The sequence below is a fragment of the Dromaius novaehollandiae genome, chromosome 20 (assembly GCF_036370855.1).
Source record: "Dromaius novaehollandiae isolate bDroNov1 chromosome 20, bDroNov1.hap1, whole genome shotgun sequence".
NCBI classification, from domain to species: domain Eukaryota; kingdom Metazoa; phylum Chordata; class Aves; order Casuariiformes; family Dromaiidae; genus Dromaius; species Dromaius novaehollandiae.
The window spans coordinates 2,266,821-2,291,987 of record NC_088117.1 but is presented as its reverse complement, the minus strand read 5'-3'; the positions used below and the strand labels follow the sequence as shown (position 1 = coordinate 2,291,987).

Genomic DNA, 25,167 nt, shown 5'->3' with positions numbered 1-25,167 from the left:
CAAGGCTGCCGGCAGCCAGCAGCAGGCTGCGACCCACCGCCGCCGTGCAAGCCGTGATCCGAGCTCGCTGTCAGCTCGCCATGGCCATGAGCCGGGGAAGCAAGGGGTGGAGGTGTGCGTGAGCGCTTGTGCACACACACGTGTGTGCGCAAGAGGTGCGAGGGGTAGGGGAGGCTCTGGGGAAGCAAGATTGTGGCCGAGCAGTGCTGGACCCGCTCAGCACCACCTGACGTGCCTGTCTCCATCCAGCACGGCACTGAACTCAGCCAGACACTGCTGCAGTACAAATGCAATTTATATTTTCAGTCTGTGGGGAGACTGTGTGGAGAGAATCTGGGCTGGGCGAGAGGGAGGCAGAGCCCCCAGCTCAGCCCCGCTCTGCCAGCTGTGCACCTCCGGCTTCACCAGCTCCACTCCCATGCCAGCACCAGGGCTTTGCTCCTAGAGTGAGTAGGGCTGGAGCATTGCCCTGGTCCTGCTTTCACCTGGCAATACCAGGGCACCAGCCATCCTTCAGCTGCCGCAGGACTGGGGCGCTCGGTGCCCGGCAGAAGATGCCTGCCCCTCCGGGTGCTGGGCGCAGGCGACGTGCTGGCTCCCAGGCCGCCTGCCCCATAGCCAGCCTCTGGTCCTCCCTCTCCCCGGCTCGCCCCGCTCCTCCGCTGTCTCACCTGCTCTGGGCTCACTGACAGTGGAGAGGCCTCCCGGACACCTGGGTTCACAGGCTGGTTCTCGGACAGATCATCTCCATGCAGCGCCCCAGCCCCCGGGGCGAGGGCAGGAGGGCGGCTGCTCCCGCTCCCAGTGGGGCAGAGCCCACTGGGGCCACTGTCCCTCTGTTCAGCACATCCCAGGTGTGGGCTATTTATCGAGGATGAGGAAGAGCAGCACCAGTAGGACAATGGGGAGGAAGATGAGGAGCAGGCTGAGCATCTCAGCCGCCAGCAGCACGGCCAGCAGGACGAGGTAACAGCAGCGGCACCGGCGCTCCAGGCGCCCCAGCCCGCGGATGAGGCACAGGGGGTAGCGCACGCAGGGGAGGCAGCCGAACATGCGGCTGGTGTGGAAGCGCACCTGGAAGTGGTGCTCCAGGGCGCCGGCGATGCCCGGGCGCCGGGGCGGCAGGGCGGCGGGGCTGGGCGCAGCCCGGGCCGAGGCCGGGGCCGGCTGGGCGTGCAGCAGGAGCAGCTCCTCCTGCAGCTTGCAGATCTCCCACTCCAGCATGGGGGTCTTCTGGCGGCAGATGGGGCAGCGCACGCGCCCGAACTCGGCGCTGCCGGCCGCGTCCATGATGGCGCGGAGGCAGGCGCTGCACAGCACGTGGTTGCAGTTCAGCAGCGCCTGCTTGTGCCGCTGGCCGTCGTAGGGCTCCGTGCAGATGGGGCACTCCTCCTCGCCGTCGCCCACCGCCGCCTGGATGCAGCACGCCGCCGCCGCCGCCCCCACCTCGCTGCCCGACGTCTCGCCTTCCTCGCCGGAGAGGCTCAGGATGGAGCTGGAGGCGCTTTCCAGGCTGGGGGATCCCCCCCGGGATGCCGGGCTGGCCCTGCCTCCGGCCTCCTGGGCCAGCGCGGCGCCCGCGGTGCCGGGGGGGACCAGCTCTGCCGACGGAGAGGGGCCGCGGTGGCCGCGGGCAGGCGGCTCGTGGGCTCCGTACGGCAGCGGCTCCCCCGTGTCCTCCGCCGCCGGGCTCCACCGGCCCCAGGGAGCAGCGGGCGCCTCTCCCAGCAGCGGGGCCAGGTCGCTCGGCTCAGCGGCCACCGCCTGGTCCCCCGGTTGCGGAGTCCCACCCGGTGCGGGGTGCTGGGGGCTCTCGCTCCGCTTCCCGGCGCTTCCCTCCGTGCCAGCCTCGTGCAGGGGCCGGGGGCCAGGCCCTGCCTCCTCACCCGCCTGCTCCGGCTCCTGCTCCATGGGGCAGCCGCGTCCTGCAGCAGGTCCGGCGAGCCGCGGGGCAGCCGGCTCCCCTCTCCCGGCCGCCCGCCGCGGGCGGCGACGTGGGTGCTGCTCAGAGGGCAGGAGGTGGCATTCAGTGCTGCTTGCAGTAGGATTTAAAGGCACCAGCGTCTGCCCCGAGTCCTGTCATCCCTTCGGCATGGTTTCGTGCCGCCTCCCAGGCTGACGGGTCAGGAGCCCCCAAGGTGCGGCGCTTGCCCATCTCCCTCAGCAACACGCCACCCCGACTGGGGCATAGCCGTGACCATCCGGCAGCCGCTTCGTCGTCCTCCTCCTCCTCCCCGGCGCCGCTGCAGCACTGACCCGCCGCAGTCCGGAAGAAAGCAAAGAGCTGGGTGATGCCAGGTGCTCCTGTAGCCCGGTTCCCCGCGACGGCGAGGGCGAAGCTGTGCCAGGCACCTGCCCGGCCGCGCAGGGAGCTCCTGCCCGGCTCGGCTGGGGCTGAGCCCTACTCCAACCAGTCTGGTTTGTCAGCTTCTGGAAGCAGCTCAAGTGCCGGCAGCCCTGGGCAGCTGGCCCGTGCCCGCACCAATCAGCTCCCACAGGAGCCCGGGGAGGAGCTGGCCCCGCTCGCCGCCTCTTCCCCCTCACCCGGGCACCTCCACAGCTTATCAGCACAAATCAGTGCACTTCTGCAGCGAAGACACCTGAGGCTGCTCCCCATAGGGCCCAGCAGCGTGGACCCCATGCTGCCCCGGGACGGCACACCCAGGACAGACCCCACACTGCCCCAACACAGACCCCCCACCCCACCTTCCCGCCGCGAAACCCAGTGCTTCTTCGCCTTGCCTGCTCTCTGTCACTCCCGTCCCATCGCTTCCTCACCTTATGGATAGCTTGGGTGGTTTCTGCTTTTGGAGGAGGCCAGTTCTCCCCCAGCGCCCTCCTGGGCTGGGTGATCTCTGCTGGCCGCACCCCACCTGGCCGATGACCCCAGCAACTCGCAGGCCTTTGCAGGAAGAGCGTAGCTTGGCTTCGTGCCTGCACGCAAGGGGACACTGCCACCAGCGTGAGGACTAATGCACGGCTCGGTGCAGCTGGAGACGCTGCGTCTCAGCTCCGCATCGGCCCCCCAGGGCACAGGGAAACCTGCTCGCCCTGGCCCAGGTCCGCGGACGCAAGGGCGACAGGTCTGTCAAGGCGATTCCTTGCAGCGAGGCACTGCTGACTAGGCAACCGGGTGGAGAGAGGCCCAAGGAACACCCCGCGTCCCCTTGGTGCTACAAGAAAACCATCCGCCAGTGCCGCGGCTCTAGCAATGCCCTGCGGCGCTGCTCACCCCACACAGGACCCTGTGATCCAGCGCATGGGAGAGTGGCTGGGTCATGGGCATGATGTGTCACCACTGTCCCTTCCTGCCCCGGCTCACCCCACCCGGCTCCCAGCCCTCCTGGCTGCCAGGGACTGTTCCCGGCTGACTCACGCCGAGGGCCCTAATTGCTGTTTACACAGCAGCAAGGAGTTGGGTGAATGGGGTGAGGAAGGTGGTGGCACTGGCCCCAGTGGGACAGGCTGCAGCAGGGGAAGGGCTGGGATTGCTCGCGGCGCTGAGGCTGGAAGGGAAAGGGCTGGGCGGACGCCGGCTCATCCAGCCCTGGCTGGAAGCGGCTGCCGCACCCGGCCCCAGAGCCCGCCAGCCTCGCGTGGTGCAGGGGGAGGCAGGGATCCCCGCTGTCCCGCACCGCAGAAGGGAAGAGGCACGCACCCACGGCGAGGCTGGCAGAGGGACCACCGACCGCCACGCTAGGCAGCTTCTGCTCTGCCACACGGGACCCCGGGGAAGGAAGAGCACAGCATCGGTGCTGGTTGGCAGGATGAGCTAGAGGACGGGCTCAGCAGAGCAGCAGCTCACAAATCTTGAGGATAACGCAGGGAACGGGATAACTTAATGGAAACAGTCCCTGGTAATTGGGGAGCTCAGGCTTCAGCTTTGAGCAGATGCAGGAAGATGAACTGGCAGGTGTGATAAAGGGATGGAAGCCTTCCTCCTTCTCCCTGTCCCCGCTGGCCTCAGTGAGTGGAGATGGGGAACAGGTCCGTCGAGGCAGTCTCCTCCAGCAAGCAGTGCTGCTGCTGACTAATACCAGGGTGGAGAGACTCCCAAGGAACAGCTCATTTCCTTTAGGTCCTACCATAAACAGAGGCCACCGCCATAGCTCCAGCAATGCCCGCTGTTCGCCCAGCATAGGGACGCTATGAGCTAGAGCACCCAGGAAGGTAGCTCAGTCCCACCCAAGAACCAGCCAGCAGCATCCCACTGCAGAGACGTCTGGGCTCTGCTCCAGTTGGGTCAGGGCATGGGGAGCTGGACTTAATCCACACCAAATCGGTGCTTGCTGCGCCTTCCTCTCCCACCGTCCCCCTTTGAATGGGGAGGCGCAGTTCCTGGGGGATGCTTTCTGCTCTTGCTAGGACGGGATGGATGAGGGCTCTTGGTGCCTGCATCAGCCACGTCCAGCACGTGGTGACCCTGCAGGGACTGTGGCCTCAGTGAATGTGAAAGTGTCACCATTCCTCCTGTTCATCAGCACAGCCGGCAGTAATCAGGCTGAGCCTGGGGGGAAGATGGGATCCCCCTGCCCACTTGGCTGGCGAGAGGAACCCTGGCCCTGCAGCCATCAGGGAAAAGCCGGTTGGGTAAATCTGCCTCCTCTGCTAGGCCTTGCCCTATCTCAGATAATCTCAGCCCAAGGACGATGCCAGAGGCAGATCATTTTGCTCCTCCTTTATTCAGGCCCAGGCTCTCCCACGCAGCTTGCAGGGAGGAAGGAGGAAGGCTTGGAAGCCAGGTTTATGACCAGGTTTCAGACTGGAAGCGCTGGGATCGTTCCAGGGCTGTGAAATACTCCTCAGCTTCGGAGGGCGACAGGCCACCTTCTGACTGCAACACCGACTGCAGGGCTTCAGCCACTGCTGCTGGCATCTGCTTGGCATTCCTGGAAGAGAGAGCAAGTGTTGCGATGCAGCGCAAGCAGGAAAACTGGGGCTGCATCAGCATCCCCAGTGCTCCTCGGAGAACAGCTCTGTCTGCTCCAGGCCAGAGGAGCAGGGCGACCAGCTACTCCCGCTCTAAGCCATCATCACGTCTTGCGAGCAAGGCGGGAGAGCTGAGGAGCTGGGCCAGCAGCTGCTTCCAGCTCTGCTGCCCCGGGCATTGGGATTCAACCCCACAGCCCCAACGAGGTGAGGCGGCAGCTCTGGCTCCTGCTGCAAGCCAGGCACACAGCGGGGCAGCTGTGTCACCGTGGCCGGACCCCCAGCACCCGTCCTGGCCCGCACAGGCTGCCGCTGAACCAGGGCGAGGGGAACCTGCCTCAGCCTGCAACACTGGCTCCCTGGCACTGAATAAATGACAGGGTTCAAAAGGCAGCTAGCACCACTCCCTAGAGAGTGGTGCCGTTATCCACACACGGTTTTTAAGTGCTGGCATTTGCAGGCTAAGAGGTGGCCTGGGTACCCAGGAGCACCCTTGCTTGTTAGCCTTAACTGTGGCCAACATTTCGCCTCATTTCCCATCAGGATCGTTAGATGGACACAGACAGTGATTTGAAACAGGGAATAAGCACATGTCATAATTTATCTGCAGGAGGGCAGGAGACTATTCTTTCATCCCATGGGAAATGCTCAATGGAAAACATGCCTGGTCCTGGGCCGGATACAAAAGACTGATGGGAAGGAGCAGGCTGAGAATGCAGCCGTTTCAGTCCATCTAAATGCCTCCTTTTAGCAAATCTGAAATGACTTGTTTTGATGTTGACAATTGTAAGCAAAGCCAGTTCAAAATTCAAAACAAAAGAAATGAAGTAAACATGAGTTCTTATGTAGAAAATACTCAAGTGGGATTCAACAATTCCAAATGCAATTTCTTACGGGAAAAAAGAAATTCAGACTTTTTCCTGGAGAGAGTTTCATTTTGATGGACTGACTGTGCAACAAAAAACATCTAAGGAAAAAATTCCCAGGCAGCTCCAATTGGCACCAACACCTGGCAAAATCCTTGCTGTTTCCCAAGAATAAGGCAGAACTTTGACTTTCATTTGAAGCTGATTAATGTACCAAAATACACAGAAAGCAGGTTTTCTTTTTCTGGAAGGGTTGTATTGTTCCTGAGTCAGGCATTGATATGCAAGTAGCAGCCAATGTAGCTGGGCTTGCAATGGAGAACATGTCAAATATCTATCTTTTGCAGAAACAAAGATGTATTTTTAACATTTTAGCCCATGGGCTAGATGAGCTGGGCACAGTTCAAGACAAGACACAGCCCTGGCTCCCCAGATCCTGGCCCAGCCAACAAGACCCGGGGAAGGCAGGAACACTGCACTACAAGGTCCAGGGCTATTTCTCAGGAATGTGCAGCCCAAGATTCAGTTTTGTCATCTTTCTCCTAGTGCAGCTGAACCTGTCAATACTATTTCTAAGAAAAAAGGCCATTTTCAGGTCAACCCCCTGCACCTTCCCATTTGGCAAACTGTGAAAGCCCGGTGGCCCACTAGAAGTTTACAGCAGATGTCTGCAATCCAGGGAGCAGGACTACCATGAACTTGGGCATCTTTACAAACGGAACGATCTGTTCAGTAGGGGTGGGAAAGCATCTGCTGGGAACAGGACAGCCTGCTCATCCAAGGGAGATGGTCAAGGCTCTGAGATCCCATCTGCCTGATCAGGGCTGAGGGCCACCTCAGTGAGAGGGACAAAGACTGTTGGCCATGCTAGGGCCAGCAAGCTGGGTCTCAGGGTAACCTTGACACCAGAAATACCATCCTCACAGCTACTCCAAAATCCTGAAACAGGAGAAGCCATGTATCCTCTGCTCTTTTCAAGACTCTGAGAGGGAGAAATCATTTCAAATTTCTAGGTAGATTCCAGAGCACCTCCAGCAATCAGCACCAGAAAGTAGCAAACAGCATGGAAAAGGGTGCTCAGACTGCCAAGGAATTTGGACTGGCACAGGTGGTCCCACGGGTCTGCGCAGCACCAGGACACCATGCCTGGGCCCCCAACCGACTGCCCAACAAATGCGGTCTTGGCATTTGGGCTGTGAGTGGAGGTACAACCCTCACATGTTGTCCTTAGGGCAACTTGATGGAGAAAATCAAACCTGAATCCCAGATCTGTAGGTAGGAACCACAAGTCTGGGATAAGGCCTTCTAGAAGGCCCTGTGACACAATGAGGCATGTCAGATCAGGCAGCAGCACAGGAGTGAGTTACGGAGCAGTCGGCAGCCTGGCCTTTACACTTCCTGGGTAGTAAACAAAAAACCTCCTTCTCCCAGGAATGCAGCAAGGCCAGACTCACCCTGCGAGGCAGCAGGGAAGTTCCTGCTCTTGTGTGGGGCAAACAGGAAAAAGCTTCCTGCAATTAACTCTTCATGTTGGCAGGAAGGCATAGCTCGGGGTTTGCACAGTGCTCTCCAGGTCACGGGGGTGCAGGACAAACACTATTCTCTACTTCTTGCCAGTTCAAGGAGCCCAAAGCATTTCACAATCATGTGGCCATGCCCTGGGCAGCAGGCAAGCAGGCCTCCTCCCCACCACACTGGCAGGGACTAAGGCAGATGAGTTAAGGAACTTGACCAGTGAATTAGCCGCAGAGTCAGGTACGGTGCTGCAGATCCTCCGTCTCTGACTGCCCCCAGTCTAACAGCCAGACACCACTTCTTGGCCAACAGTTGGAAATTTCAAACCAGCACAAGGCAGAGGCAAAGCATTTAGCAAATGACTACGTTCTCAAGGGAAGCAGGCTGCGGTTCAAAGCGGCTCATCCAGGCCTGTCCCAGGAAGGCAGTCTCAGGTGCTAAGAGACAGTCAGGATGCGCCAAGGATCCCAAAAGTTATTGCTCAAAAGCTACAGCATAGAGGCGTAGGCCCTGGCTGCATACCACTTTAAAAGCCTCCTGCTCACCTGAGCAGCCACAGAAATTGCACGAACTTTTGCTCCAGTTTCACTAATCCCACTAGACAGGGTCTGTACAAGGAGTGGCCAGAGCTCTCCCACACTCACATTTGCCGTGGGTCAGAAGCCAGGGAGCCTATAATCCGAGTGGCGCCTCTTCAGTTACCATGTACCAAGCTGAAGCCCTCAGGGTCTTGGCAATCAGGTACCTTTGGTGTCACAGCCTCTTCCATAACATTCATTTTCACACCAGAACCACTGTCCCCAGCTTTTCAGGTGCACCCCAGTGATCACCCCAACCCCATTTGTAAGACAGCCTGGCTGAATGTAGTGCAGCTACAACCAACCTGACTGCAGGAACAGCTATGTCCAGGGCTCTGAGGGTCCATGCTGAGGGGCGCCGGGCCTTGTAGCCCCACAGAGGACTGCAGGGGTGCAGGGCGTGCTTGTTCTGGAGGCTGTGCAGCTCTACCCTGCTGAACCAGCCTCCTGGGAGGTGGGATACAGAAAGGCTCCCAGAGAGCCTGAGCGACGTGCAGTTCCTGTGGGGAGACCTGTGCTCCCGAGGCACTTACCCGGCCAGGTAGACGTGAGCGTTCCTGCTACTCAGCAGCTCCCACACCAGCTTTCGGTTCTCTCGGATGCGGTGCTGAACATACACCTTCTCCTCCTGCAGGGAAACGCAGTGCTGAGTCCACCAGCTCCACCAGCCCCGGGAGCATCCCCATCACCCACACGCCTGCCCAGCCCTTGGAGCACGGCCCAATTGTTCCCAGGGGCCGTTTCCAAGAGCTCAGGGAAGTACAGCCCCTTTGGAGAGCAGGTGGCACTAGATGCTCAGAGAAGCAGCTGAATCAATTCTCTTGCACAGAGGGGATCCGGAGGCCCCCGGGCAGGTGTACTGGGACAAGGCAGCAGGAGACGGGTACAGCGGTGGGAGCTTTGGTGGGGAAAGCCCCCTGAACAGCTGTTGGAAGAGAGATCCCTCCACTGCTCCCTGTCTGCTGCCAACTCTGGTGAACAGCAAGGGTTTGCAAGGCTGAGCCTGGGTGCCCCTGGGAGTGCTCCTCTCCTCTGCCAGCATGGAGAGAAGCAGCCAGGCTCTGTGGCTTTCTGTGCCAGGGCTGCACAAGGGTGGGGAGATCCCCCTGTGAACCTTTTTGATGCCAATCCCAGCCCTAGCACTAGCTGGAGGTCTGAAAGGGCTTGAAAGGGCAGGAAGCCTCAAGGAACAGCCTCAGTCCCATTCCCTGCCCCTTCACTGTGGTGAGAGACTGGATATAAGAGGCTTTTGGAATAGTACGGACCAGCTGAGGGAAGTTCCCAAAGGGTTAATCTACAAGGCTTTAAGCATCCAACCAACTGCCCACAGCCCTGGCTTCTGCCCAAGAGGAACACCATTGCCAACGTGCTTGAACTCACTGCCGGCCTGGACGGCTCCTCTGTGACAAAGGTGACACTGTGATGCAGGCCAGGCCTTCTGCTGCATGTCCCACCATGCCAGACTCTGCAAAGTGGTGAGCTGAGCTGCAAGCACAGCCTCCACCCCATGTCCTCCCCCTCCTGTCTAGCCCCAAAGGCAAAAAGGCTTTTGTTGGGTTTCAGGCTCCCTCTGAGCTAGTCCAGAGGTGTGTGTGGGCAACACCCCAAACAGCCTCCAACCCTGGCTGTCACAAGAACTGGTCACTGCATAGTCAGCTGGTCCCACACAGCTACAGCAGTTGTGATGTAGAAGGACAGAGCCAGGTCACCCCCGAGCACAGCTCTGCTGATCCAACTCCAGCCACAGGAGCTGCAGAAGGTAAACAAGCCCACTGCAAGCACCAACACAGCCAGTCAGTAGCCCAGCTTCAGCATCATTAGCATTAATCAGCTAAGTGCTGAGAGAGACTCTGCCGATAAGGCTGGGGCTCCGAGCAGGTCGTTAAATGACCTGCAGCTACCTGGAAGCCACAGCACCCCAAAAGACAAACTCTGGTCACAGTGTCTCAGCTAAACCCCAATGCATCCTGCTGAGAATGAGCAACAGTCACATTAGGCAGGGATCAGTCTGCACCGCTGGGGCAGAAGTGATGCGACAGAAGGTCACTACAGAGGTGACCTCAGCAATGGAGCATCACAACTCCTGCCAGGCTCTTTGAAAAGATGTACTCGATGGCTTAATATCTGTGGCATCCCCCAGAATTGCAGGTACAAGGCCTACAGCAAGCACTCCTGCCTAATGCAGTACACACTGTGTGGCTGCACTCCCACTCACCTCCCTGTGCGGTATTGCAAGGGCTCCATAGCAAAAGACCCTCATGACAAGCAGCTTTGCCCCATGAAGGAGGCAAAGCAGTGAGGCCAGGGGACACAGACACGAGTCCTGTCCCTCCAGAGTCTGTGAGGGCAGAAGGTGGCTCTGGGGCTGGGGTAGCAGCAGGTCCCCCTGTCACTGTGTGAACCATCAGAAAAAAAAGGCAGAGTAGTCATCCAGCAAACCTCAGCAATGCAGCTCTTGTTAATCAAAGAGTGGGAAAGCTTTTACAGAGAGATTCAACTCATGCTTTATAAGTGACCAGATAACAGATGCTGGCTTAAAGTCAATGCATGCACACACCAAGGAAGTAAGGACTGGTACAGTTAGGTTACCTGGAAATACCGATTCTCACTGACCATTTTTGGCAGATATCTCTGTTTCAAAGCCAGGCTGAGCTTTCAGTACCATCAAGGGAGAGGGCTAAGCAGTGAAACAAAAAAGTCCGAGCTCACTGAGCCTCTCAAGCAGCAGAAAAAACCCTGCAGCCCAGAGGGAAGAAAGAGGCTGAGGGAGAGCTGCCCATGAAAACACAGCCTGGGAAAGAAGGGAGGGAGCAAAGTGAGAGGCTGAGGTGTTGGGGTGCTCTTACCTCTGGGGAGGTTTCTCCTGAATGGCTGGGGAGAGCTAGCATGGAGGTACCGAGGGCTGGGGCAGGAGGCCAAGCTGCTCAACTTCAGCCAGCGCTCAGTCAGAGGGACACAATTGGGAGGGTGGCATTCAACAGAAAAAGGGTATTGTCTGGTGACCCCTCCTGGGAGGCTTGGGAGCCTTTTATCACTCACGTGTTCCAGCCAAACAAAGCTGACTAACACCCTATCTGCTCTGGCACTTGCCAGCCTGTCCCAGTGACCTTCCCAGCTCAATTCAGCCAGTCCATGCCCGGCTGGGCAGCGGCTCTGTGCTCCTAGTGGGGATCCCTGGCTTGCACCCCAGCAGGCCCTTTGCAGGCCACGCCAATGGGCTCAGGGGCCCAGAAACATTGGCAGGGCCCTGTTAGTGCTGCCTAGGCCGTTTCCACGTACACCCTCCTCCTCTGGGAACTAACCTGGTCCCTGGAGAAGGCTGTAAAAAGCATCAGGAAGCCCTTCGTCACCAGCTCTTCCCACTCCAACTGGCAGTAGAAGTCCTTGGATTTCTGTCGGCAGCCAAAGAATAAGCAGTTCCCTGCAGAGAGCAGAGCAAAAGGGCCATGCTGGGACGGACTGCATGCCCCACGAGGGCTGGGGAATGCCGGTGTCCACAGCACCCACAGGCAAGGCCCCAAGGCCAGCTCTCACCTAACGCTCCTGGCTGATAGCCCTGGCCGGGGAAGAGCCAGGAGGACTCAAGAACGACATGAGCTCGAAGCCAGGTGGCCTGTGACAATCTTAGGTCCCCTGTGGGGGGGGGCAAGCAAGAGCTGTGGGGTACGTAGAGCGGGGACAGCCAGCCCCAGAGTTGCATGTTCACCTCTGTCAGCCCATTCTCAGCTTCCTGCTGAGACCTGCAGCTGAGCTGGGGGAGAGGAGGATGGGACAAGGGCAGGTGAAGGACTGATTCCTTGTCCAGCAGATGATGAGCTCCACAACCCTTCTTTGCTCACAGTCAGTCAAGAAAGAGCCTCTGCACAGCTTGCAACTCAATGCTAGGCCCTACCCTGACCCCAGGGACAGCCCTGCAACACAGCCTGTGAATAACCACATGGCTTGCACACACCAGGCTCTAGTCCTTGCCTCCTCCAGAGCACACATACCTGTGGTCTGTCCTGCCACAGCTGAGCTGAGATTTCTCCCACTTAACCACAGCAGAGCCCGTGCCTGTCCAAAGCCTCAGGAGCCCCCAGCCCTTCCTTTGTGTATGCTGAACAAACCTGCCTGCTGCAAGAGGCAGCCCGGAGTCCCTACAAAGATCCTCCCTCACCTCTCCGTCCCTGTACTACACGCTCCTGTATTGCTGCTCGGAAAGGTGCCACTCCTGTGCCAGGGCCAATCATGATCACGGGGGTGTCAGGGTCAACTGGGAACTTCATTCCTCCTTTCTTCACCCAAAGAGGTACCCGGACATCTCCTGCAAAACAAACAGACTGACTAGCATCACTCCACTGCATCCATAAGCCACCCATAACACACCCTGCAGAGGGCACTGCTTAGGCCAGCCCAAAGCTAGGCCAGCCTCCAGCTATTCCCCAATGCTCTGGGAATCTGTGCCTGGCTTAACATCACCCCAGCACCAAGGCACCCATGGTACTACAGCACACTGTGTGTGTGAAAAGCCTTTCGGCTGTCCCAGCAAGGGCTTTGTCACTCTGAACAGTGCTTGAGTGAATCCCAGAGTAAGGCAAAAGCGCCACAGCACTGGGGCTGTAGGATAGCCCCCTCCTCACACAGACACTGGGCACCATGAAAGACAGCAGTGGAAGTAAGCAGAGATCTCTACCTGGCTCTTGTGTAAGGGAGACAGAGGAGAGGTGAAGATACCCATCTGGGTACTCTAAGAAGACCCAGTCATGCTCTGGAGTCATACAGAGCAATCACCTGCTGTCCTGCAGCAGGGAGACCCTGTGAGCTTATTGCACTCGCCAAGGGACCCAGCTGCAGAGGTTTTGTGATTAGAGCAGCACACAGAGGCTTAGGGGGACAGGACAGATGTGCTCAAAGGAATCAGCTTCTTCACAGAGCTGGTGCTGTGGGGCTGGAGGCATCCAACAACCAGAACACTTCTAGCTCCAGGATGCCAGGAGCAGCCAACTGTGGGGACAGCAAGGCACACTAGCACTGGGAGCAGGATGGTCGAGTAGCTGGGAGAAAACCAGGAATGCATGGTGCTCAGGGCAGGCTGGGGAGAGGCTCAGGAATGCTGTTCTGTGAAGAGCATGGGAGCAGTGAGGAAGGACAGCTACTGTGAGTTCAGCCATCCTGCTCAGCTATTTTGCTCCAGTTCCCTGAAGCAGTGGTGCTCCACCTGAGGTCCAGGCAGCTCTGGTGCGTGGCTAACAAACACAGAGCTCCACCATTGTCCCATGGGATCAGCACTGTGCTTTGTGGCAGTGCACAGAGCCCTCCACATAGTCCCAGCAATTTGTTACCATGTTGCGGGTTGAGGGAAGCCAACCAGGTAGAGCAGAGACCACGGCGGGGTTTGCTGAGCCGCGTCTTGTATTGCACTACTGCCATGAGGATCTGGATCCGGTTGGGGTGAGCCTGTGTGCAGACAGGAACCATGAGAAATGAGACATCCAGGCCAAAAAAAAAGAAGTAACACAGGCTACAGTGGAGCACCAGAGCAGCAAGAACCAATGGCCAAAAAGCATCCCTGGGCAGAAGGCAACTTCTCACACATCACCAGCCACTAGTGACAGGTGCCAGCCTGCAGGCAGGGAGCAGGTCCCAGGGGAGCGGGACAGGCCAGACACAGCACAGCTCTGCAAGAAAAGTCCGGCGACTCTTCCAGGAACAGATCTGGTGCCCACTTCTCACTGAGAACCTAACCTGAAACGACTGCTCGGACATATAACTGGGTACATCCTTGCCCAAAGCCTTTCCACTGCGGAAAAGGACTTTCCAGAGGAGCACTGCTGCAGGAAGGCTCTGCACAGCTGAAAAGGCAGGCAGAGACAATCCAACCCAAGAGGCCTCTGGGGAGGAAGAACACGGCGGGTGCTTGGGCTGATGCCTGCCAGGCTACCGGGCCCAGGTCCCCCTGCCACCTCCTGGCAGCAGCAGGAAACACCACCACCCCAGCCTTCCCATGTCCACACCACGCAGGGACGCTCCCAGCCTCCATGGCACATCCCACAGCTCCACAGGACAAGGACCCCAGGCCTCTGTAGGATGCCTTGCCAGCCCCCAGCACTTGCAGGGCTGCAGGAGGGCAAATGTCCCAAGTCAGAGGCTGGCCAGGGCACAGGGGTTAACACCCAGCAGGTCAGCATGCTGCAGGCTCCCAGCAGAGTGGGTGTCTGGGTGTGCTGTGGGTCTGGGAGCGTATCCTCAACATCTGCAGCATGCACATCACAAGCTGTTAGGCCAGGGCCTGCCAGGACCTCAGTTCAGTGCCTGACGTTAGGTCTGGAATGACTGAGCTCTTACCAGCAAAGAGGAGGCGATGGAGAAGGCGCGAGGTCTGATGCGAGGAATGAGGTCCAGCAGATACTCGGGTGGAATGGCACACGTGGTGTGAGGGAAATCCCAAAGGGCCTGGCAAAGCCAAGCAGAGATGAGAACTGGTGCAGCCCTACCTGCTCTTCGGGATGCCACAGGCTCCCCCCTACTGCTTTCCCACACTGCCCATGCCACTCGACTGAAGGTACCATATCAGGTACTTCCAAGCACCAACTTACCACCCAGTGCCCTCCCCTTGTCCCCAGAGTCCTGCACACAGCAATCCCCCAGCTGCAGCACAGGGCACACCACAGAGCCAAAGAATTTGGAGCAGGTGTTAACCACCAGTGGCAATCAGCAGAAGTTTCAGAAAATGGGTGAACTAAATTAAATTCCCCAGACAATAAACATCTTGGTGCTTGATGCCAAGACACAGTCCTCATTGTGTAGGCTTGCCGTGCTCCCCCAGCCCTACCTCCAGAGTGGTCCTGCGGGGTCGGTTACAGTAGCTGTACAGTTCTTCCTGGCCCTGTGCAGAGCTGAACTCCTGCAGCTTCTCCCGCTCTAGTTCATCCGGAGAGAAGGAGGACAAGAGCTCGAAGAAGGAGCGCCGGGGCACGCAGGAGATGTCAAGGTAATGGGTAACCAGGTGCCGGATGGTGCAGGGCTGTGGCAAAAAGGGAGGGAGGGCTGTGCCTGCAAGGCAAAGCACCAGGGAGAGGTCAGGGCCAGCACCCACGCAGGATGTCTGAGTACTGCCTGCCTGCTGCCCCTGTAGGCTCTGGTACTCCTCAGGTGCCCAAAGCAAGGGCAGCCCTGCTGTTTGGGAGCACCCACACATCACGTGAAGGTACTGGTGGAGCTGACTTTAACTACCACCATCCCTGCAAGCCCACCGGCTTGTGACAGAGAAATTTGGCAGGGTCAAACAGGCAGCAGTCCCTTACTGTATGTAAGTGCTTCTGGACACTGCCTCATCTGTACAGGTTCCACCTTGTGCAAATACACTGTACTGGAAATAACTAGCAGTGTCCTGTGTGTCAGGCCTGTCCTTGTCTCCTACTTCCCCCAAGAATATGAGGAACAGTCTGAACTTCTCTTGGATTTGCTTGCTAGGTCAAAATCCCAGTACTGCTGGACAGGAAAAAGGAGGAGAGAGAAGGGAAGACACACTGTCTCAAAGCATCTGTCACTGTAGATTAAGTGGCAGATGTCTGCTGTAAATTGTATGAGTGCCGAGAACATCTCTACATGCAGCAGCAGACACTAGGAAAGGAAGGATGAAAAGAGCCCTGAGTGCTGCTACCTAAATTAGGACTGAAGAACCGCTCTCCTGAATTTGGCGTCTGACTAATTAAACTAGACTGATGCGCCAACATGTTTTACGGTCTGACAGATTCCATGCTGATCTGGAGATGCATCAATCAAGATCTGTGATCCTTCAAGAGAAGCAGATCCCTGCAGGTGGGTCGAAATGCCAGAGTGGCAATGCTGGGACAGATTGGAATCAAGAACGTTCAGAGACAGTGGGAATGGAGCTCTGGCATCTTGGAGACAGAGAAGTCCTTTCCTATCTTGGTGGCTTGGACACTTCCTGGGCCACAGAAGCCCATCAGAGGGTCCTCACAGCACCGCCCAGCTTCAGCTGGCATCAAGCAGAGGAGCTGGTGATTACTCTGTGTCCTCTGCAAGGTCCAGGACTTCTCCTTTCTTGGTACAGACCACACCAGGGAGACCGGTATCAAGTGATTCATGTGCTCTCCCTGTATGGGCAAAAAGAGTTCGATGCTGAAGATGTCTGCTATGTTCCCCCCCATTCCTGGAGGCAGTCAGAAAAGGAGGGAGCATATCAGAGCACAGGTCAGAGCATCATGAGGTGAGGGAAAGGAATGAAGTTTTCCAGTAGATATCATGGTGAGTCACTCTCTTCCTGCCATCTTCAATTCTTTGTGATCTCTATGGGATCCTATTTCCCAGTCAGTCTGGACAGTGCTCTGACCAGGGAGGGGATGGGCACTCGGGAGAGGAGAGAAGGGAGGACTCTCCTGGCATCAGGCACATGGCAGAGCCATGGCAGTGCCTGGAAAGGGAGTTGTGGGTGCCTCCAAAGGGTTTCTCCAGTTGCTGGTGCCAGTGTGTGGCTGCAGAAGTAACTGCAGTAGGTCTCCGGGGCACAGGTATAGTGGGGAGACCAACACACCGAGAGCAAGGAACCACAGGTACAGGACAGCAGTCTGAGCAACCCAGCTTGGGTCTTGGCCTGGGAAAAGAGAGGGGCCTTCATGCTCTGGGCTGGGGGATGTGGAGACACAAGGCACGGGTGCAGCCCAGACACAGCCGGTTTCCTTCCATGAACTGCGTCGGCCCTAACACAGGATCCACACAGGCAAAAGAGCTGGGAGGGAAGGAGACCCTCAGCATAGCAAGACAGGTGGATGTTCTGTATGCATCAGTCACTCCCAACTCCTCATTTACCAGGTCTAAAAGGAAAAGTGGAGCTCCAAGCTGGGCCAGAGCTCAGTGGGCTGCCCCATCCCAGTAGGAAGGGAAAGCAGCAGCCAGAAGGACCTACCAGGCTCCGAGGGCTTCAGCACGAAGTGTCTGTCTGGATCCAGGCGCAGGAGCTGGCAGAACTGCTGCACGTCTTCAGGGGAGTTCTGGGGCTGGATCATCACCACGTCTCCGGCGCTGAACCTGCAGATACAGCAGGATCTGTTGAGCACAGCCACAGGGCAGGCCCACGGGCAGAGCACTGGGACCCTGACCAGTATCCACCAGAGGCCAAAACTTAGCCAAAAATGCAGCATCACTAACATGATGTTCTTTGACTTGACAAGGCAAAGACAGCTGGCCCACGGGCACAACCCACACTGTGTCATACAGCCCACCATACCCCAAATTCAGCACAGCAGGGACACGACCACAGAAAATAGGCAGCAGCCTTGGACATTGCTGAAGAAGGGGAGTGGAAGGGGAAGGAAGCCATGGGGTACGTGACTCCCCTTCACGAGAGTAGTATGAACACAGATCTGCGGCAGGTTGGGAGGCAGCGGATCGTTCCCCATAACAAAAGGGGCAGAGGGGTCCTGCAGAAGCCAAGGGACCTGGAACGAGCAGGGGAGGTGCAGAAACCCAAACGCAGATGGACAGAACAAGCTGGCACTTCAGGTCAGCCAGACATCCTGCAAGGCCAGAACCCCAAAAATCAGCAGGGAAGGACAGCAGAGCTCCCACATCAAGCTGTGGCAGGAGGAGGCAGCTTCCCACACAGCAAAACTTGGGGGAAGCCAGGAAAATGCTCACGTGATCCCTGAGCCTGTGACATCAAACTCAATGAGCCGGACATCCTGGAAATGGGATTCTGCTGTGACTCGCTGATTGGACACCATCCGAGCAGCAAAGGGATGCAGTTCAGAGGGAACAGCCCTGGGTGCTGTTGGCTGGAGCAGGTCGCCGTCAGAGCACGAGGAGTCCTCAGCCAGGTAGTGCAGGGTGTATTTTGGGGGCAGGCTGTGGGGAAGACAGCAGTGCAATACAGTTACCTGCATGCCATAGCTCCTCTACTGTCTTAGCTCTAGAGGCTAGAGCCAGGGAGAGGACCTGACGTATCCCACAGTATCCACCACCCATGGTCCCTGACCCTTGAAGTTGACACGTGGTGAGAGAACGCAACGCAGCCGGACTGCCAGAAGAAGGAGAGAGGCACTCCTGAAGGTGTCAGAGCAGGCAGACCTCAGCTGGCCAGGCAAACGCTCTCCACAAACCTGCCGAGTACAGGGGCGTATCGGGACAGTGAGGTGGGCAGAACCCTGCCAGGGCAGCTAGCACACACCAAGGGCACAAGAGAATACCCCATCCAGAGGCAGAAGATGGACCACCCAAGGCCAAAGTCTAAGGGATACTTGAGACACTGACAGCTGTGCAGGGAGGTTTCCTGGTGAAAAAAGAGCATATCTCCACCCCAGGGAACAGCCAAGGAAGCAAGACATTCCACACCAGCCAGCTCCTGGTGGGGCTGGAAAGCTGTCGACACCCTCTGTTCACTCTCTGCACTCACCGTGCATCTGGACTGATGATCTCAAGGCCAGGAGGGAGAGGATACAAGGCAAGGATCTTGTCCCATAAGTCCAGGAGCCATGGATCAACCACTGCATCTGGTCTGCAAGGGGGAGATCCAGGCTGCAGCAGAGCTGTGATTCTCCCACCACCTCTCCAAACTCAAAGGCTGTTACCCCTGCAGCCTGCACTGGAGCTGTCATGGCAGAAGGGCACGGCGGTGCCATGTACCACTATGGCTCTGTGCCTTCATCCTGCCAGTCTGATGTTTCCCGCTGCACACAGACAATGCTAGACTGTCCCTCAGGAAAACCTGCTTCTGCTCCCTTTTACCAGCACAGACAGTAACTCCACACTGTTCCCCTTCCAGATTCAGATGAGGAAATCTGCCTCTCAGCTGCTCTCAGCACTCACCCATCCTCTGGGCCACAACCACTGACAACTGAACAGAACAGCTGACCCACTGAGAGCATGCAATTGCAATCACTGACACCCCAAACCCAAATACAGCTTCTGACATGTGACCCAGGGCTCTCCCTCTTGCCATCCGCCCACACTGGGCTCTTACCCCAAGTCATGCTGGTCATCTCCCAACGACACTGGCAACAGAGGGCTGCCCCCAAGCTGTAGCACCCGTTTGTGCAGCTTCTTCGCAACAAAATTAAACCTGGGCAAAGAATAATTGCAGCTGTAGTGGGCAGCACTCCTCCAACAGGACAGCAGACACCGGTTACACGAGCCCGCACATGCTCCCAGAACCACGCTGGAGCAGCAGAGAGGCAGGTCCAGCCAGTTGCAGCACACACAAGCTGGCCCTATGCCCTGCCCAGCCCAGCCCGTGCTGGGACAGCTCAGAGAAGCAGCTGGCTGCCACTTGCTGGGCAAAACAGGCTCCTCAGGACTCGAGCAGGGGGACTGAAGCAGCATCCAGCTTCCTTTCAGGGCAGCTTGCACTGCAGACAAAAAAAAATACTTCCTTCCCTCTAGCCTCCCACTCCACTGCAGCACTCAACGGCACTCCTGCCCTATCTCACAGCAGCCCTGCAGGGCACACAGGAGCAATCTTTTGGGATTGGATGCCACCTACAACTCTGTGTTTGGTGACTCCTGTTGCCTGGGCCCACTGAAACTACTGCACACAGGCTTTCTTGGGATGCAAAGAGAATACCACTTGACTGTAGTACCTGGCCGGGCAACAGTGTCTAAGACACTCCAGCAAAGCATCTGCTTGAAGGGGTTGGGAGGAGAGAAACAGGCAGCAGCCCAGTTCCGGGGGGTAGCAGGAACATGGACTCATAGCACAAGGATTTTTAAGGATAGTGGAAATTTCACCTTGTCCAAGCTGCTGCTCTAGAGCCAGACTCTGTCTCCCTCTGCCCCCTCCGTTCCGCAGGTACTCGGATCCTGCTTGCAGCCAGAGTTGCGAGGAGCTGCTGTTGCAGGGCAGGCAAAGAGCCGAGGAGATCTGCTTACTTGGGATAGGAGGAGTCCCCGAGGCCCAGCACAGCATAGTCCATCTGGCACAGGGAACTGGCTGGCAGGTTCTTCCGGAACAGAAACCGCCAGAACATCTACAAAGGAGCAGGTTGGGGAGTCACACTGCTGCAGCAAGGACACCTTCCCTCAGAGACCCCCACTTCCACTCCTCCACAGGGTCCCTCCCGCCCTGCTGCTGAGTCCTGACAGTGCAGGGAGCACAGCCCGGCAGCTTCCTCTGCTGAGCACGTCTGGTCAGCCAGTGGCTGTAACCACCTTAAAGCGTCTTATTCTACAAAAGCAATCCCTGGAGCTAGCTGCTAGTGCTACCTGCCAGAAAGGTGATGCTCGGTGAGGTCTCCGCAAATCTGAGGCTCTTGCTAAAGCAGGGGCCCCTCTAGCTGTTAAGCTGCTGAAATCTCACCAGCTTTCCTGTTCACATTCCACCAGTAACATGAGATGCTTCTCAGTCCCACTTAGTGAGCAAACATCCACTTGACGCTACCCTGCAGGGATGGCTGGTATTGTTTCAAAGCCTCCAGCTCCAAAAAAACTGTAACTCAAGCTGCTCAGAGGAGTAAATCCAGTCACAGGACCAGATACATAAAAGCAACATAGACCAGAATGTATCCTACCTTCATGTTGTCAGGTGGGTCACCCTGGCCGGTGGTTGCACACACAAATACCACCAGCAGCTCATTGATGAGGTTTGCCTGTGGGCACAGACAAGCACAGAAAGGTGTACTAAGGTCAGCAGCCTACAAACACGTGCCCCTAGCGAACCAGACCCAGCTGCTCGCATTAGATTCAGTTCATAGACAGACTACACTCGGCATAAATCCACAGCCCTGCGTGGCGCATCCTCCTCTAACAGCACTGCAGCAGCATCCATTCCCCACACACACTGCCTGCAGCAACAGCTCCTCGGTGCTCCTTGCCTTGTAGGAACCGGGCCTGATGAAACACAGGATAAGGCTGGGCATCTGTCACCTAACAGTGATTCTATCCCAAGAGTCACTGCTCAGTTTTCACATTTTCAGCTGAGCTAAGCACAAGCTGCCCTCACGGAGGGCACAGAGCCATGATCTGATGAAATACAGGAGGTCACAGCAAGCGTGGGGGATGCCCAAGCTCTAGAAATAGGATTAGTAGAGATGGAGCAAGACTAGAACTGCCTGGAGCACCTCTCTGCATCACACTCACCACGTCATAGCTGTCCAGTGCCTCCACTCTGCACTGAAAGTGGCGTCGTTTGGCTTCTCTGCCAATTCTCTCAGCTGTGTCTTCAGCTGTCCCAGTCTGGCTGCCAAAAAGAATGAGCAGTTTCCGTTCTGCCATCTGAAGGAGAAAGAACCACAGAAATCATCAAGAGACAAGGCAAGAAAAAGTTGGACCTGCTCTCTGCTCTGGGCTAGGAGTCACCCTGAAACCTACCCAGTCTTCGAAGGAGTTCTGGTAACTGTTTGTTCAAGTGTACTTTGGGGGAATGACACTGCATACGTTGGCAAACAACAAGGACAGAGACAGTCTAATAACTGAATGAAAGTGTCAGGATTCAAGGTTCCTGGCCTCTCTTTCCATCCCCAGACAGCATTGAGCGGCATCCTCTTCGCCGCAGCGTCCTTTTCTGTAGGAGCAGGAGTGACAGTATTGCACTGCTCACCCTTGCTGTCACGGCAAAGGGAGGGGGCTGACTTGGGGGTATGAAATCCAGAGACAGTGATTCACATCCTAGCTCATTTTAGCTGGCCTCCCCAGCTGTGGTCAGCACATCCCTGAAATCTGTCTTTCCATGTTTCCCATTTTAACACATTCGTTTCCCCTAATGCTGTGAGAATTGCCACCCGAGGAGGTGAGGCAGGCGGGAGGAGAGCCTGGGAGCTCAGCAACAGAGAAAAGTTTGACTAGACACAGTGCTCTCAACTGCAGGAGAAGAAGCCACCTGTGCTGCTTGCCCCCAGCAGCCCTAGGTATGACTGGAAATCACAGCACAGAGGAAATCCATCCAGGCTGGATGCCAGAGCTGCAAATTTACAGCACCCCTACAGGGAACATATACCACTTCTAGAAAAGCTGCAGGTAAAAACCAAGGAGGGAACACTACTGGCCTTTCTACAGACCAATTCCTGCAGAGGGGCTGCAGCTCCAAGGGACTTTCCCCTTGCCCAGAGCCATACGGATTTTTCCAGAAGAGCTGGCACACCCTGAGTACCCTTCTGGACATGCACGCTGCCTGCTCAGCTCCAGGAACAGGACTATTCATCCCTGTGCACAGCCACACTTCCAGACACGACCACCCACCGAGGAGAGGCAGGTTCCCCACCACCCTGCCTTCGGGCCCCTCTGGGCGCTGCCTTTCGCAGCGGGCAGCAGACTCTACCGCGGACAACCAGTGCCCACAGGGGCCCGAGCTCCCCGGGGGATGGAAGCCACCCTGCACAGGGGGCCTCTGCCCCAGGCTGGGGAGCCCCAGGGTCTCCCATCGGCAGCCTGGGCCACCCCTCACCCCGCCTGCGGGCTCCCGCGGGCCGGGAGAAGGGGCACCCCGGGGAAGGTGGCGCCCCCGGGAGGGGACACCCTGGGGAAGGGGGGCGTCCCGGGGCGGGGGAGGGGGCGCGCCGGGGGCACCGAGGGAAGGGGGGTCCGCGGCTGGGGGGCACCCCGGTACCGGGCCCTGCGAGCGGAGAGGCGGTGGGAGCCGGGGAGAGACAGCGAGGAGCGGGGAAGGCCCGGCGCGGCCCCGGCAGCGACTGCCACAGCCCCGCACCACGGAGCCGGGGGGCGCCGAGAAGGGCGCGAACCGCGGCGGGGCCCCAGCACCCACCGTGTACCGGCATCGCCGCTGCCGCTTCCGTCAACGTCATCAGCCGGCGCCGGTGCTGGTGCGACCTGTCGGTTGGGCCGCAGCAACCACTGCGCGCCTGGCGAGGTGCTTCCGGTGACGTCATCAGCCGGCGCCGGCGCTGGCACGACCTGCTAGCGGGGCTGGGGCTGAGGGGCGGCGCGGGTGCGCAGCGGCGCCGGGCCGGGGCCGGGGCCGGGGCCGGGGCTGGGGGGTCCTGAGGACATGCAGCGCTGAGAGCGTCCCCTGGGCAGGGCCCGTGTGCCCGCGGTGGCCCCTGCGCCGGGCCGCGCCGCGGGAAGATGCTGTTTTCCCTGCGGGAGCTGGTGCAATGGCTGGGCTTCGCCACCTTCGAGATCTTCCTGCACGTCCTGGCTCTGCTGGTCTTCTCCGTGCTCCTCGTCCTGAAGGTGGACAGCGAGGGCTCGGCGCTCCCCTGGTGGGCCGTGTTCATCCCCTTCTTCGCCGCCGACGGCCTCAGCACTTACTTCACCACCATCGTCTCCGTGCGGCTCTTCCAGGACGGGGAGAAGCGCCTGGCCGTGCTGCGGCTCTTCTGGATCCTCACCATCCTCAGCCTGAAGTTTGTTTTTGAGATGCTCCTGTGTCAGAAGCTGGTGGAGCACACCCGGGAGCTGTGGTATGGACTCATCATGTCGCCCGTCTTCATCCTCCTCCAGCTGCTCATGATCCGAGCCTGCCGGGTGAACTGATACTGAGGGGAAGGCTCCCAAATGACTGCCTCTTACCCTGGGTAGGGCTGTGCCTGAGCCACCGGGGTGTCCTGAGCTCTGAGTTAGCTACCCTGGGCTTTTGCCCTTTTTTTGTTTTTGTGCAGAGTGATAGATGTTGCTAGGTTATGCAGGTCTGGTGTTATGAGAGGAATGGTTTGTAAATAGCCAGGTTCTTATGTTGTATAGCTTAGCATTTCTTCAGAAGACCTTTTTATACAGCAACATTGATTTCAGGTTCACTCAGCTCTTGATGTTAATGTTAATATATCCTGACATACAAGCGCTGTTTGACATGCCAGTTAATTTAAAATAAAAATGTACAGGTAGTGTAGTTTTATTTATAAAACTCTTTTTTCCCTGGAAAGTTTATGTACTTAAAACTGCTGCCTGGAGAATAAGAATTATCTGGAGGTTAGCTGTTTGTTGTAGATATCCTTGTAAGCCTCAAACTGCTATTAGCCTTAAACAAAGAAGCTGTTATCTTGCTTGCCCCGACCAGTCTGAGGCCATGATTTTAACAATGTGTTTTCTTCGGTGACAATACTGGTGTAATATATTCCCGTTTTTCCTCTCACTTCCCTGAGCAATACTTCATGCCTTCAGTGTGCCAGCAAGATTTTTCATGAGGTCGTGCCGTGAGTCAGAAGGAACTGATGTGTGCTTTTGAACAGATATGTAATTCTTTTTCTTTGTGTTTCAGATCCATTCCTCAAATATAGTTATAAGGGTGTTGGGAGGGCAAAGCACAGGGACAGAAGTATGAACAGCTGATGCTGCTTCTGAAGATGGGTTTTCACTGAATCACAGCTTTGGTGTGAAACGCTATCCTCCAATATCTAGAAATGACCCACCTTAAATGAGGGTAGTTTAGTCTTTCTAGAGGAGTTAGAGATAAGCAAGTTAACGTGAGTTTCACAAGGAACTGCTAATGCAAAAGACACTTTAGTGTCATTTAGCTCCTACCGTGAGGGTATTCAGGACTATAGATCCCTTATCTATCTGTGAGGAAAAGAATGAATGTTACTTTGGTGCCCAGGTCCAGAGGACCCTTCTCCTTTTGACACTGGATTTGAGAGACCTCTGTACTATAATGATGATGGCTGCAAGAAACATTTCCCAGCAGTCGTGGGCTTCCCTTCCAACCTCAGCAGTGCTCTGTGACCCACCCCTGTCTTTGCCCCACCTACCTAACTCCTGGTATCGTCACGTGTTCTCTGCTGCTCTCAGGTTACATTTCATGGAGATAGGATCTTGAAATGGAGAATGGCTGCATACATCACTGGAATTCAGGAGATGGAATGTGACTGGCAGAGGATGCCTTGAAGAAAGTTGAGAATTGCCACAGGGGAGGACTTTATCGTAATCTAACAAAGTCAGGTGCTTCTCAAATTGCGTTGAGCAGATTTTTTCCGGCTTCATATCTGAAATCTAGAAAATCGGTAATTACCTAGCCTCTTGTGTAACTTGTATTTGCTTTTAGCCTTTTGGAAGCATGCAGGTAAGAAAGAACCAATTTCCCAAGTTTATTTTTCCCGTGTACTGATTTTATAAACTTGTGGCTGCGAGTTCAGAGCAGATCTCACTGGATATTCCCTTAACAGGTTGTCTGTTGAAAAAGCTCTCCACAGTGAGAGGTCTGGTGTTTTTCTGAAAAAAAAAAATCCGATAGTGCTGGGAAAAAGAGCTTTGTTACAAACTGCCTCATGACCCCTGTACTGTGCCAAAACAGCAGCCAAAACTCATACTAACCACTCCTTTATATATACTGAATCAGTTCCTTCTACTATCCAAGTTTTGTAATACTGTATTTATCCCTACAGGTAATCCCCTTCCCT

At 56.8% G+C, this 25,167-nt stretch overlaps 3 protein-coding genes across 5 annotated transcripts; 1 reads left to right on the top strand and 2 right to left on the bottom strand.

The window, feature by feature from the left end:
• Window positions 1–277: 277 nt before the first annotated feature.
• On the bottom strand, window positions 278–2,435 carry LOC135330363 (uncharacterized). Its single transcript, XM_064523569.1, has one exon. The coding sequence runs from the start codon at window positions 1,909–1,911 to the stop codon at window positions 862–864; it is 1,050 nt and encodes a 349-aa protein (XP_064379639.1). The 5' UTR covers window positions 1,912–2,435; the 3' UTR covers window positions 278–861.
• A 2,228-nt stretch (window positions 2,436–4,663) lies between these two features.
• Window positions 4,664–22,694, bottom strand: NDOR1 (NADPH dependent diflavin oxidoreductase 1). Of its 3 annotated transcripts, none has more exons than XM_026106254.2 (16): window positions 22,581–22,694; window positions 20,960–21,094; window positions 20,392–20,469; window positions 19,754–19,851; window positions 18,849–18,947; window positions 18,282–18,383; window positions 17,528–17,734; window positions 16,797–16,918; window positions 14,700–14,920; window positions 14,213–14,320; window positions 13,210–13,324; window positions 12,045–12,191; window positions 11,423–11,521; window positions 11,191–11,309; window positions 8,422–8,516; window positions 4,664–4,889 (listed from the first exon to the last, which is right to left on the bottom strand). In XM_026106254.2, exons 2-16 carry the CDS (start codon window positions 21,092–21,094, stop codon window positions 4,745–4,747), a joined length of 1,890 nt encoding a protein of 629 aa, XP_025962039.2. In that variant the 5' UTR covers window positions 22,581–22,694; the 3' UTR covers window positions 4,664–4,744. The 3 variants fall into 3 exon arrangements, with proteins under 3 accessions (XP_025962039.2, XP_025962040.2, XP_025962041.2); XM_026106255.2 differs by lacking the exon at window positions 22,581–22,694 and adding an exon at window positions 21,191–21,532; XM_026106256.2 differs by lacking the exon at window positions 11,423–11,521.
• Window positions 22,668–24,853, top strand: TMEM203 (transmembrane protein 203). Its single transcript, XM_026106269.2, has one exon. It carries the CDS (start codon window positions 22,901–22,903, stop codon window positions 23,309–23,311), a length of 411 nt encoding a protein of 136 aa, XP_025962054.2. The 5' UTR covers window positions 22,668–22,900; the 3' UTR covers window positions 23,312–24,853.
• Window positions 24,854–25,167: the final 314 nt, after the last annotated feature.

Excerpts from the sequence above, each read along its gene's own strand:
- TMEM203 (XM_026106269.2), top strand. The coding sequence starts at position 22,901 with ATGCTGTTTTCCCTGCGGGAGCTGGTGCAATGGCTGGGCTTCGCCACC.
- LOC135330363 (XM_064523569.1), bottom strand. The coding sequence starts at position 1,911 with ATGGAGCAGGAGCCGGAGCAGGCGGGTGAGGAGGCAGGGCCTGGCCCC.
- NDOR1 (XM_026106254.2), bottom strand. The coding sequence starts at position 21,094 with ATGGCAGAACGGAAACTGCTCATTCTTTTTGGCAGCCAGACTGGGACA. Across the intron at positions 19,852-20,391 it reads ACCCACCTGACAACATGAAG|ATGTTCTGGCGGTTTCTGTT; the intron begins GTAGGATACATT and ends GCTCCTTTGTAG. Across the intron at positions 14,321-14,699 it reads CCCGCAGGACCACTCTGGAG|GCCCTTTGGGATTTCCCTCA; the intron begins GTAGGGCTGGGG and ends TGGCTTTGCCAG.